The 14009-nt window shown below is 37.7% G+C and overlaps 1 protein-coding gene across 1 annotated transcript in view; it reads left to right on the top strand.

Annotated features, from left to right (window-relative positions):
- LOC140228695 (calcium uniporter protein, mitochondrial-like) overlaps positions 1–14009 on the top strand; it is a 100504-nt gene that overhangs the window by 17824 nt on the left and 68671 nt on the right. The window contains exon 2 of the mRNA XM_072308964.1: positions 3908–3974. Within this exon, the coding sequence (XP_072165065.1) occupies positions 3908–3974 (67 nt within the window). The remainder of the gene's footprint in view (positions 1–3907; positions 3975–14009) is intronic.

The raw sequence follows: 14009 nt of genomic DNA, 5'->3' as shown, positions 1-14009 counted from the left end.
TTGTGTTATCTTGCTTTGGGTCTAACATTTGACAAGATGATCTTGTATGGTATGCTTACAGCAAACAATGCACATTGCTTGCCCAAAAGTCTGAGCTGCCTCCTGCATTCTGGCACCAAGTGAAAATGTCAAAGGTATTCTTAGCACCATAATTTTGGGTTTGGCCTCTGGGAAACCACCAGCAAAAACGATATGATGAACTCTCATCTTGAGAGAACCACTCAAAGAGTCGATACCCCTCGTCTCGAGAGGAAATACTTGATAGCATGCACGAAGCAAAAGCAAATATAAGTGAATTAATTGCTATTATGACAATCCCTACAGACGTGATTACTGTGCCACTTTTAGAAATAGTCTTGGTATCATATAGCTCGTCTCACATACCTACTGTATATCTGTGTTGTTAGTTTTGCGATGCCTACGGTTTGCAGCAACTATTTGCAGTCTTTGTTAGATTTTTGTGTGTGTCTGCTTAAGTCTTCAGGATTTACTCTGCGCCATTAACCATTGAGGTGGAATAAGTGCCATTATCTTTCAAAATGTCACTTTCTTCCTGAAATTGCTCTCCCTCATAAATCATCTTTTATATCCAAAACAGTTTATCTACTTTGGAAGACAGATGCAACTGCTACAGTTGTTCACTTTTCAGTTCCATCATATTGCTTCTCCCTCAGCAATACCAATATAATACACTGTAAGTCTGAATCATACAAATTGTACATTATCCGTGACTGATATTATCGGTAATCAATGCACTCATAAAATTATGACAGAAATTTAACCATTTTCATGCACACAATTGTTGTATTTGCTATCTGATTCTGTACATGTAATTGTACAGGAATTTCAAAGTGCATGCTCGAGTCCCAATTTTGTGTTTGTGGAGAGCCTGACAGCATTCTATGTCAGAAGTGCTGTTCTTGGGGTTGATACTTGTAAAATGCACTCATCTACAATGTATGTCTATCATTGTTACTGCAACCTATTTCACCTCATGTCTCTACCCCAACATACATGAAAACCAATGTAATATGTTGAAAAGGAGGTAAATTTGTTTAGAATATATCAATATCAATTACGTCATATTTAATTTTAGGCATATAGTGATCTAGCTGACGTTTATTATGGTTTTTGCCAAGAACATTACCGGTATTTGTATTGTTTCGGAAGTTGAACAGGTGTGTTCTAGTGGCGGCTGAAGTGAACTTAAGTGTGCTCAGGAAGTATTGCTTGTTAGTCGCATGAGTACCAGATGGCCTGGTGGTTAATGAACATAATCCCAGAGATCTAACCACATTGAGTATGGTCTGTATGACTAACAAGCTAGATAAACATGCTGCAATCCTTGCTGTGTTCTATTATAAAAGTGTAGTTCCTACGACAACTCATGCTGATAAGAAGGGGGGGGGGGGGGTTAGAAAATAGAAGCAAGATTTTTTTTTTCCCTTTATGAAATTAACCAAAGTAAAGAGAGTAAAACTGGTGAATTATGCAAAAGATTGAAGTCTATGCCTATTACAGGACACAAAAGATTATGCAAAAGATTGAAGTCTATGCCTATTACAGGACACTACCCTTTTCGCCTGGTAGCTGTACGGGCCACTTGAATCTGAAATTCTGGTGGTCTGAGAAAGATATGAAGTGGCCTGGAATTAAAGCAAAAATAGCAATCCATGTTGAATCTAATTTGCCCTACTGGGCCACCAAAAGATAGATTTGGTGGCCCGACACCAATTTTCAGTGGCCCAGGTCACTAGGCCACTATTAATGTTGGGCCCTGCCTATTAAGAATATTGAGTGCAAAACAGTGAATTAAGAATGTGGATTTACTGCCTGACAGTTGACAGAAGATAAAAGTACAATTAAATGAAGAAGAAAGGCCTACCCTGTGATTTGTAATTATGGCAAAATCACATTGATTGAGATATATTTTCTTTCCTAAAAGTACAAGAGATGTATACTACATGTATGAAACACAATATTTTTGTGGCATGGAATTTTTGTGAATGGGAGCCAACAGCCATATTCGCAGCTTGAAATTTTCACAAGTTGCCTCTGACATTCAATGCATATAGTGTAGACAAGATCTTTATGGTGCAATTTAATTTCGCGAAACTCGGTTCTCGCAAAATTAGCGAAATTAAGATGCACGCAAACATTCCTCGTTATGCAGTAACTAGCATTAGTTATGTTCAGACGACAAGCCCTAACCTCGAGGTTAGGAAACCTCGAGGTTAAGCTCTTGCCCCCTAACTTCGACATGCGTCCACATGACGAATCTTAACCTTGAGGTTACGAAACCTCAAGGTTGGGGCTTGTCGTCTGAACGTAACTAATGCTAGTTACTTTAAAACGAGGAATGTTTGCGTGCATCTTAATTTCGCTAATTTTGCGAGAACCGAGTTTCGTGAAATTAAATTGCACGATAAAGATCTTGTCTACACTATATGCATTGAATGTCGCGAAATTAAATTGCACGATAAAGATCTTGTCTACACTATATGCATTGAATGTCAGAGGCAACTTGTGAAAATTTCAAGCTGCGAATATGGCTGTTAGCTCCCATTCACAAAAATTCCATGCCACAAAAATATTGTGTTTCATACATGTAGTATACCCCTAACTTCGACATGCGTCCACATGAGGTTACGAAACCTCGAGGTTAAATTCCTGCCCCTTTGAGTGCGTTGATTTTTGTGTCCACACGGTGCTTAACTACGAGTGGGGACCCCCCGCGGCTCGTGGTTAGAGCGCTAACCATAAGATTTCTCGTGGCTCTTAACATCGAGCAAACCTGGAGGTTAGTTAACTACGAGTGCGTCTTCACGGTCCCTAACTACAAGCTTAACCTTGAGGTTTCCTAACCTCGAGGTTAAGGCTTGTCGTCTGAACCTAACTGTTTTGAGTGTAGCTACAAGTGTATACATGGATGTGGTTTCGATCATCGAAATTGTACACCAGGAAATACACTTATGTACCTTGACCTCAGAGCCCTTTATAGTTACTAACCAGGAACGACTGCAAATTCATGTGGCTTTTTTATTCATAATTTGCTGTTGTACGTTCGTAAACTAGACATCTCATGTGATTCTTGTGTTAATGGCCAGAACTCTTCAAAATCAGGAAGTGAATGATAAAGTTTCGCTGAACTTCCTGCAAGTTCTTGACTCTGTTTACTTCCTATTCTTTTGTTTTTTCTTGTGTATACCATATGCCATATACTCAGTGAGTTTATTATTATTATTTTTTTTTTTGGAATTTGGACTTTCAGACAATTTTGCGACTGTGGAGTACAATAATGGACGGAGAAATGCATGTCTGCATGGTGCATTTATGTCAGGATCAGAGTTGGTGTTTTTTTTGTGTACAGTTGTTAAATTCATCAATAGCTCCCAATAGATGAAATGCGTGAAAAATAAAACCCCGTGAAGTATGTGGCATATACAGTAACTGTTTGCTGGATGCATTACTGTACAGTATACGCCATATATTTTGCGAGTCTAAATTTTCTCAAATTGGGACTTCCCGACAATTTTGCGAGTGGTTAAATTCGCGATCGTGGAGTCATGGACTGAACGGAGAAATGTATACGCGTACGTCACATTCATATCGGTATTAGAGTCAATATTTTTGCGTGTTTTTATTTTCGCGATAGCAGCTGACTCGCAAAATTCGCGAAAATAGAAACCTCGCGAAATATTCGGCGTATACAGTATTTACATTGCGTAGGTAAACAGAGAACATGGCATTCCAGGAATAATATTTAAAATGTCCAATCTACGATAGTTCTTTCTTGTGTTATTGATGGTACATTGTAAATCTAATTCTTGTATGTTGACCTCGAGTGATAAATCCAGTCTTACTTTTTCATCGTCTGCATGTTTGTGTTCATTCTTTGTCATTCTAGGAATCCTGTGTCATATGTCCAGCATGGAGACAGAGCATAGCGGCCTTTTCATCTGACAGCGGACAAGGTCAGTACATTGTGTTATGCAATAAGCCCACTTCCAGTCCTGTGTAGATTCAGTGTCCCACTATTAAAGGGGACCTCCGGATGATTTTCAGACTTTTACATTTGAACAACTATAAATCATTTAAACTGAGTACAGAGTTTCAGAATTTAGAGTGATTGGGATGAGGAATGAGAATGTTTTCAAAATTTGTAACAAATTGCAATGAACAAGGATGATGACATGGCAGCCTCACCATAAGAATGCATGAGTTGGGGCTCACAGAAGCAGAACAAAAGAAGAAGGCATGCATAGATTCTTCACAGGTGAACTTGTTGAGCAAGTGGTATTGTAATGGTATTGCACTGCTACATGTACATTTCTGAAATATATGAGGCTCTGATGTTATCAACACTGTTCAGTGTAATTTGTTTAAGATTTTCAATTTATTGGTTTCTCTGCTCAAGGACCACAACAAATTCCACGAATCTATACATGAAGCTGTTGATTTATGTACTACATGATGTGAAATTATGAAAATCGTCCGGAATGTCCCTTTAAGTGTCTGTAGAACTTGCATGATATTCTCAATTTGTGTATATTGCACTTGACTCTAAAACTGTCATATGTATCAATGTTTAAAATGATGAGGATTTTATTCCACATGTTAGTTTCAGTACACAAAAGAAGGAAAAAAAAAGGTAAATTTCCAATGTGTTAATGCATCTTCTTTAGTGTTGTTTGTCCAAAGCCCTTTAAAAAAAGATGTATGACATGTCAAAAATTTGGTGCAACCATTCAAAGTGCTTGGATGCTAATAATCCACTATAGTCTCTTCCTTTTGCCTACATAGCTCATTATAAACACACATGCACACACACACACACACACCTATGAACACTGGTAGTGTATTTAAAAAAAAAAAAAAAAAAAAAACATGCTTTATGATTAACTTGATTGGCACCATATGACATTCATAATGTCCTTAATGCGTGTGTGGTGTGAACCTTGGATTCCTGTTCAGGTAATCAATGTTAAGCCTTGGATGTATAGCATAATTTTCTTTCTCTTTCACTGAGAGTGGAGGCTCAGATAATAAACCTCACATGTAGTTTGATTGAATCGTGTGCCAAGTGCATCAGGGATCATTGCCTTGTGCGTTTGATATGCTTTTTTCTTTCCTTGTCAAGTTTTCTTACATTGCAAGCTACAGCCGTATGGTATTGATATCATAACTTCTGTTGTTGCTATTATCATTATGATTTATTTCCACTAATATACAGAGATTATGTACACTTTGCAATTGATTGACAAATTGCCTCACATAAACGTACACTGAATTGATCAGTGTTTTAGAAGAAGCCATGATAAAAATATCATGGGCATAGATACTCATGAATTTGAATAATTACGTTGTACGCCTTACCTGCTGCATGCTATTAAGGATTAGAACCAACACTTGCTGTTGGGCGAAAGCTCGGTGGTCTAGTGGAGATGATCAGGAGGTCGTAGGTTTGAATCCTGCGCGAGAATGTACGTCCATGATTTTTTTATCTTAGCTACTACTATAACACTGATCAATTTCAGTGCTTATTTACGTCAATATAGGGCAATTTGTCAATCAGTTGCAATGAAAACATCTCGACGGAAGAATTTCATGAATTTGAATTATGTACACTTGCTGTGAAGTTGGTCTTGTAATTATTGCCTACTGTGATACGGTTTTTAAGGATTTAACACTGTATAACTTTTGAATGTCATTTTATGGGGGGGGGGGGGCAGAGGTGGCTGGGGTGGGGGAGTGAGTTTAGGGATGAGGCTGTGATCATTTGGGTTTCCCATGAATGAAATCCGAAGACATTCCTATTGGTGGAATGACTCACCATTTCATCCCATAATGAGCTCATGTGTGTATATGACCCCGTTTACAGTGCGAGGCTCGGCCGTGGCCGAGCCCGCCTTCATTTCAGTGTAAACGCGCAAAAGGCCAAATGCGGGGCCAAAATTGGCTGTGCATTTGGCCACGCTCTGGAGGTGCCCGGCCTTTTCTCAGTGTAAATGCAAACTGGGCCAAATGCGAGGCCAATTTTAGTCTGGCTTCCAAACCCTCTGCCCGTACTATTTCGCTATTCAGGATATTAACCCCCTCAACGTCAAAAACTAGTATAGTTTAAGGTGGTTTTGTCCTGCAAAGGAATTTTCCTTCGGCAAAGGCCTTTGCCCGAACGGCGAGTCACCACAAATCCAGTTGGCAAAGGGTCTGAAAACCAGACTGTAAGAAATTGAGTTTGTTTACAAGCAGAGCGCCACTACGACCAAATATTGAAAGGTTTGAATTATAAGCGCGGGCGAGCCCGGCAGTAGCCTCAATTGCAGCCCCGCAATTGAGGTTGGGCTCGGCCGCGGCCCGGCCCAGCCCCGCACTGTAAACGGGGTCTCAGTGAGATCCTAATAATAGCTTTGTACATGAATGATCTGCCAGCTCAAGGTTGAATTTATATGAAAGAGAACGCTGTTTTGAGTGCAAAGAGAGTCAATCAGAACCGTTGATTGGGTGAGAAATCTGATCCAAATGGGACAAGTTAGGAAGCTCGCACTGGCTGAATGAGTGTTTCATCACTGTCGGGACACTGCGATGGTCATGCGACCATGACATCGGCATGTTTGTCCTCATTCAGCGAGTTCATGTTTCGGTCGGCTCCCTCGTTTCTCACAATCCAACGTTCCACCGTCCTTGGCAGCGATTTTGTGCTGGTAGTTTGTGATTTTTAAGGCAACATCCATGTCACGTTTGAGTGGATTTTGATGACGAAAGAAAAAAAAATAGAGCAAACAGAGCGGCGAAACGAACGAGCAGTGTGATTTTTTCGTTATTATTGTTCCATATTTTCATGTACATGTGAGTATAATGATTTTTGTAATTCATAATTCTTTCTTTCTCATTGTGCCTTGAACACATTAGTCATGTGGATGGAATTGGTGCATTGTTAGTACCCTGTATTGTTATTAAAAATACCTCAAAGGTGGACTAAGCATGAGAAAATTACCAAATTTTAGATTTTCATGAGCTATTTTTATGGATAAGAGTTATTAATCATAGCTGCACAAAGAAATTTGACAAGTTAATGTACGGTGTCGTGGCCTGAAAAGATTTCCCTAGAGGATTACATCCTTATGACATGAATTGGAGAGGAAAAAATTGCGTTAATTCTTCACTTGAGATTACCGGACTTTCAGTGGTCAAGCACTTGTAATGCTATGAAGTTAAGGAGAGCTTTATTTGCTGATAACTGACAAAAAATTCAGACGAAGTAATTTTGTAATGCCTTTCTGTGCATGCCTACATGTTCATGATGGTCTTTATCCAAGTCAACGTCGACATGCAGTGGACTTTTACTTTGACAGGGATGGGCTACATAATGTCAGCGGAGTCATTTTACTTTTCGAGGGGTTCCAGTGCCTTGATGACAAACGGGGTAAGGGGCCTCTCACTTTCATGGCCAATGGCAACCAGCAACACAAATCCCACACTATACCTGTGCATGCGTGTCGCATACGTCCACGACGTGAGTCGGGGAGAGTGCACTTGGCTAGCACTGCACGCTGCAAACACCCTCCCACATGCTCTCCTGGTCGATCACATTTCCAAGCTTCGTGTCGGAAGGAGTCGTTAACGCGTGGTCGCCGTCTTGGAGCACGAAGATGACGCAAGACCGGCTGCGCATCTGCCATGAGACAGTGCATGTGCTCGTGATTTCCGTCACGTTTCTCTCCTCGTACTGGAATAAGGGCATTTTCACGTTTTGCTTTTTAATGATAGTTCGTTCCACAGTGCAAAAACCCTTCACAGCCTAATGTACATTGTAAGTCCATTACGTATTAGCAGCAACTTCATCTTTACAGCCAACCCTGCTTCACCTGAAGTTGCATTGAACTTCAGTGACTGTTCCTAACTCTTAAAAAAAAGATTAAAGAAAATTCTCAGACTGCATTACAAAAAAAAAAAAAAATTGTTCTTAAAATGACATCACACCATGCATTTGAATATTACCATGATAAAGCATATTTTTCATTCCAGTAAATTAAATTTGAAAACAGAGTTGGCTAGATCATGGCAACATTGTTCCAAACAAAAACCACTACTTCCAAGTCATAAATATTGACTTTTAAATCTTTATGAAAAAGTCGAAGTATTTGATGGGAAACAGGCCAGGTAGCATAAGTGACATCTTAACCAGTATTTTATTCTATCTCTTTTTGTTCGTGTGTGTGTGTGTGTGTGTGTGTGTGTGTGAACCCAGTTATTGTATCATAGAGGTGAAGCTGTGTACTTATACTCTTCATATTGTATTAAATGTCTCAGCTGTTTCCTACTCACAATTACATAGACGGATTAAGCTAAAGATTAAACTGATTTTTTTTTTTTCGTTTTTCACATTACTATAGGATGAGGGTACAAAACACACCAATCCACAAAGTAATTTTACATATCCCCAGGCATACACATTAGAAAACAGATCACGATATATACCAGTTCATATTCTGTGTATTTTTTTTCCTTCCAGGAAACAGTAGATTACAATCTTCTGGTATTTTTCAGTGAAGCACTCAGAGCTGTCCGGGTGCTCAAATTCCCTTGTAGGTAGAAAGACAATCCAATTCCCATTTACATGTTTTGGTGACAGGCATGAGATGGATATTTATACCGTATGGTTGAAACTTGTCCTAGTATATGTCTGAGTTAATTTCTAACCAATACACCAAGGTCGTTATAAAAGTATCATTGTGCTTCCCTGAACATATTATGGCATTGTATTGTATTCTGTTGGGCATACCTTATGTATTCATCTGTTGAACTTATCTGCTTCATTACTCGTGAAAATCTAGCAACGTACTAAAAATTGATACTCCTATTTGGTGTTTATGTACTGATATGCTTATTTACTAGCAATCGTCTATTCAACTTGTCCACTTATTTTTGAAATTTTGCCATTATGCAATGCATGGAAATGAAGTAATTTGCTTGTCTGTAATGCATGCATTTTCAACTATGTTCTATTTTCATGTTACTGATAATCTAGAAAAAGCTCACACATCCTTTCCCTGAAAATAAGCAAGAACAATCATTTTATTTGACTGTTGTGTACAGTCCATTCTTAAGTACATTATGTAGATGTCTCCACTTCTCATCTCATGCAGCATCTGTATCTGCCATTAATTGAAGTTAAAATTCATGTCAGTGAGTTAATTTCTAACCAATACACCAAATCAATATTATTAGGCTACACTGAATAGAATGCCCAGAACATGACATTTTAGCTAGTTTTTTTTAATGACATTTGAACTTGAAGTTTGACCTTTCACCAATGTCATTCCAGGCGAATGTTGAACCTTTTTTATCTGTTTTACAAATTCTTGATATGATAATGTTGCCAGTAAGCATTCCTAGCTGAAGTTATAGCTAAAACAAGGGCATTGGTAAACAAAATGCCAAGACCTTTGACCTTGACATTTGACCCATCATCACTACTATGTTGATGTTGATAGTCAATATATTTCTACCTTGTCCACCAACTTGTATCATCACAGATGTTGTGAAAGATTGGAAATGACTCTATTCAAACAAATACTCAAATAAAGTGACCTTTGACCTTGACCTTTGAGCCTTCATCACTATCACTTCATTGAAACTTATTGTTGATTCATACCCTCCCTACCGTTCAGTACCAAATTATGTGCCTACTTAACATTCCTAGATAGAGTCACGGCTGAAAAATAACAGTGTAGCAAAAGTTCAGTGACCTTTCACTTTGACCTTGAGGAATTTTTGCCTGAAATTCAATTGTTACATTTACACATTTGTATACACGTGGCAAACCATATCTTGGTCAGGTTCTAAGGAAACCAACTGAGTAATTAATATATTTCTTTAATTGCAGTATGAAACAAGATATCACTGATGAATGTACAGCAGACAGACAACCTGAAAACACAATGCCCCCACTACCCTTTGAGGTGGAAGCTTTAAAAAACAAACAAACAAAAACTCAACATATCTACTGTAGATGTAGATATGGAAACTTCTAAGAGTTTGTTACCTTTTTCAACTGTTCAGTTTGACCTCTCCAGAGTTAGGGACTTTGGGAAAAGATACAGATATAGGCGAGTTTTAAAGGGATCATACAGTTTTGGTTGAGACCTAATTTCAGGTTTCTAACATTTTTTGGTGAGATAATGAGAAACCTCTTATGAAATATAAAAGAGCATGTAATTCTATGAGGAATTGAACGTTTATTTGATGAAAATTGGTTTTGAAATGGCTGAGATATCCAAAAAAGAGTGATTCTATGATCGCCTTGTTTTAGTTTGTTTTTGGATGTTTCAGTCATTCCAAACCTGATTTTTCATCAAACAAACTTTGAATTCCTCTTAAAATGGTATGCTCTGTACTATGTCATAAGTGTTTTCTTGGTATCTCGCAAAAAAGTTAAAAGCCCAGTTCTCATCTCCACCAATACAGTACCATCCCTTTAATTTAAAGAAATGTATATGATAACATTATGAGTCTCGAGCATAGGGACCCATAGAATAAGGCTAATATGACATATAATTGTGTTTGGTTAGAAGTAGTCGCCTTCCAATGCATTAAAAAAAAAAAGTGAACGATCCAACACCTCAGCCCAGTTGAGATTAGAAATCCTTGATGTGGCGCCTTCAAAAATGTCATGGCTGGGAAGATCTATTCAGACCCATTCTGGGCTCAATGCGTGGGAAATGACCCGGGTTGATTGTGTGGGTTTTCCAATTTACGTGCTCCACTATGAACACAAATAGGACATCTCTCTGTGGGATATAGTAATTGTCTCCGCATAAACAATGATAATGAGATTTATTATGCATCAATTCTGGAAGGTGTTGACCATATTGGGGTTTAATGGTAAGCATTAGGAAGTACATGGTGTAGACCCAGCATGTTTGAAAGCTCATTCATTTGTATGTTATTGCACAAATCTCTGAATATATAGGTATCATTTTCATTTTAATGGAAACCATAGCCCAGTATATAAATGTGAATTGAGTTACAGCAGCAATATTAGTGTATTAGAACAATGTATGTGAATGTTATAGGAAAATGGGACAGTTGATTCAAAAGTTATTAAGCTTTAAAATTTTGGTGTTGTCATGGCTGGATAAGGAGACTATTACACTTCATGACATTGTTATGGACAACGAAAAAAATATAAGGAGAATTCCGTTATATTTCATTTTCATAAAGTACACATTCCATCGACTTGTTATTGCCTCATGGTAAGGGTAATGATATTCCCCCTGCTTCCTGAAAGAGTTATTAAAGTCAAGTGCTGCTCCATTAGTGAAAATATATCAGATTTTCATGTTTTCTCTACATTGTTGTCCATAATGACACCATGAAATGTAGTAATCTCCTTAATGCAACGATGATGGCACCAAAACTTTAGAAATTGATAACTTTTGAAGCAATTCTCCAGTTTTCCTCAAACTTTTTCTGATGTGTTCTAAATATTGCTGCTTTTGCTCAATTCACATTTATATGTTATATATATATATATATATTTTTTTTTTTTTCAGATCTGTTGTGCGGTGTTTGTGTTTATGTGATTGAATATGATATACAATTGATGTACATGTAGGGGCCTCTGAAGAAAGGAGTGATACAATGTAACTAAGTCTATCAATAAACACTCCATCTTTTGCAACACAAAAGAGAGAAAAAAAAAACACATTCAACCACTTTGTTCTCATAGAAAACGTTCTCACATCATAATATCCTTCCCTTTATCTCTCTTTTTGAAATAATGTATACTAAAGTGTAACACTTCAGCACATTTTCATTGCAAGCTTTCTCTCCCGCCCCTGTCTCTCTCCAGTGTCTCTCTTTTAAAGGAAAAGCATGCAATGTATACTTGTATATTTTCATAAATGATATTCAAGTTAAACCCTTCATTATTTTGTTCTAGGAAGCTTTCTATTTTCAGTATCTCTCTATCTCTCTCCCCTTTTCTTCAAAGAAAAAAAAGTGTGATGAATTCAAGATAAATGCTTCATTTGCATGATAGATTTCTTTATTCCTCTCTTTCTCTCTGTCTTCCCGCTCCCCCCCCCATTAAAAAAGAATGATATATTCAAATTAAGATATTCAGCATATTTTCTTTATAAGATATATTTTTAGTGTATATCCCTCTCCTTTGTATATGATGTACATTCATGTAAAAAATGTGTAGCTTTTTTTTTTGTCAGTCTTTCTCTGTCTGTCTGTCATTTTGAAATGATTGAGTATTCTAAAATGATGCTGGTACGTTAATGTGTATATGCTTGTAGTGGATGTAGGTAGGAGAAAGTACTGGTATAACATCATCAGTGAGGGCAAGATTTATCTAGCCATGGTGGTAGACAATGCAATTCTAGATGTCAGATGGTGGTGATACCCTGAACTGATAATGCATGGCAGAATCATACCCATGTAGTGGCTGCACAACGCAAATGCAAAATGCCATACAATATTCTTTTCTTGTGCTGCGTTCCATTCCGAGATTGCATGAATATATGGCCAGAATTCAGCTGCAAGAGTGCGAATAATCCTCCTTCGAGCGAGTTCCGTCTTCAGCGAGGGCCTGGCTTCCTGCTCTTCCTGAACGTTTCATTTTACGGATGCTCTCCAGAGACTTCAATTGAAAAAACAAACAAACAACAGCAACAAGGAAGACTAATATAACACAAAACAACAAGTTTTTGAAGCCAGACATTTTCCTTATAAAACAGTCAGAGTTGACAGAACATGTTGTCAAGGTTAGGTACCCGCACATTGTACATACATGTAGGTGTAGCTTGACATCACCTTGACATTAATATCACATGGATATTGTCAAATGCAACAGGACTCTGTTCCCTAGTATTACTTTTGTTTGTTTGTTTGTTTTTCTTCAGATTAATTATTCAGTGAACATCACTCAGTAGTTAAGAGGAGGGGGTGTATGAAGTACAGCGAACTGCTCTCAAGTGGCTGTGGGTGGTTTAGACCATTTGCTTGATGAAGGCCACTAAACTTGACTCCATTATGATAGTTCATGATGCCAACTGAGAACCAGAAGGGCACCATTGCATTTTGAGCAGAAATAAAAATTAAACAATCAGTTTTCATGAATTAAACACTTCATTTAATCAAAAGTCTGTAGATTTATAAGAATTATCCCAAATATAGGATAAAAAAAGCACCATTGTGGTCTTGATTTAATTAAAGGGTTTGTACAGTTCTGGTTGAGGTGAGGATTTAGCTTTTAGCATTTTGCGAGATATTCAGAAACCACTCTATGAGATGTCAAAGAGCATGCAATTCTAAGGGGTATCAAAAGTTTACTTGATGAAAATCGGTTTTGAAATGGCTGAGATATCCAAAAACAAGGTGAAACAAAGAGATCCTAATAAAAGTGTGGCCTGTCGCCTTTTATTATTATCACTTTTTTTGGATATCTCGGCCATTTGAAAACCAATTTTCATCAAATAAACGTTGAATCCTTCTTAAAATTACATGCTCTTTCACATTTCATTAGAGGTTTCTCATTATCTCACTTACAATGTTTAAATCATGACTTCCCACCTCAACCAGTACTGTACAGTCCCTTTAAAATTTAACTGAAAATTAAAATATTTAAAAATTGACACCATAATGCAGAGGGGATCGAGCTCTACAACATGATACAATAACTCAATGCCCAGCCCCAAATTGTATAAAGCTCTTCTGGTTCTCAGCCAACGATGTGCAGTGGGCTGACCTTTGTATATAGGCCACATATTGTCCATAAAGGTCATTATTTCCCAATTTCCTATCTGTAGTCATGTTTAGACGTCGAGGAGCTGTGATTTACTTATAACCTTTACCAGGGATGTACATTTCATACCTGTGACTTAACCCTGTGAGGTCTGCTACAATATGTATGTTCAAATACCATTGACATGGTTTGCACCATTGTCATCAGTGGTTATTATACAATTAAAGGAGTCTTCCATGGCTAAATTGTCTTT

The sequence above is a fragment of the Diadema setosum genome, chromosome 5, assembly GCF_964275005.1.
Source record: "Diadema setosum chromosome 5, eeDiaSeto1, whole genome shotgun sequence".
NCBI lineage: Eukaryota > Metazoa > Echinodermata > Echinoidea > Diadematoida > Diadematidae > Diadema > Diadema setosum.
The sequence above is the reverse complement of the archived record's forward strand: the minus strand, read 5'-3'. Positions and strand labels throughout refer to the sequence as shown.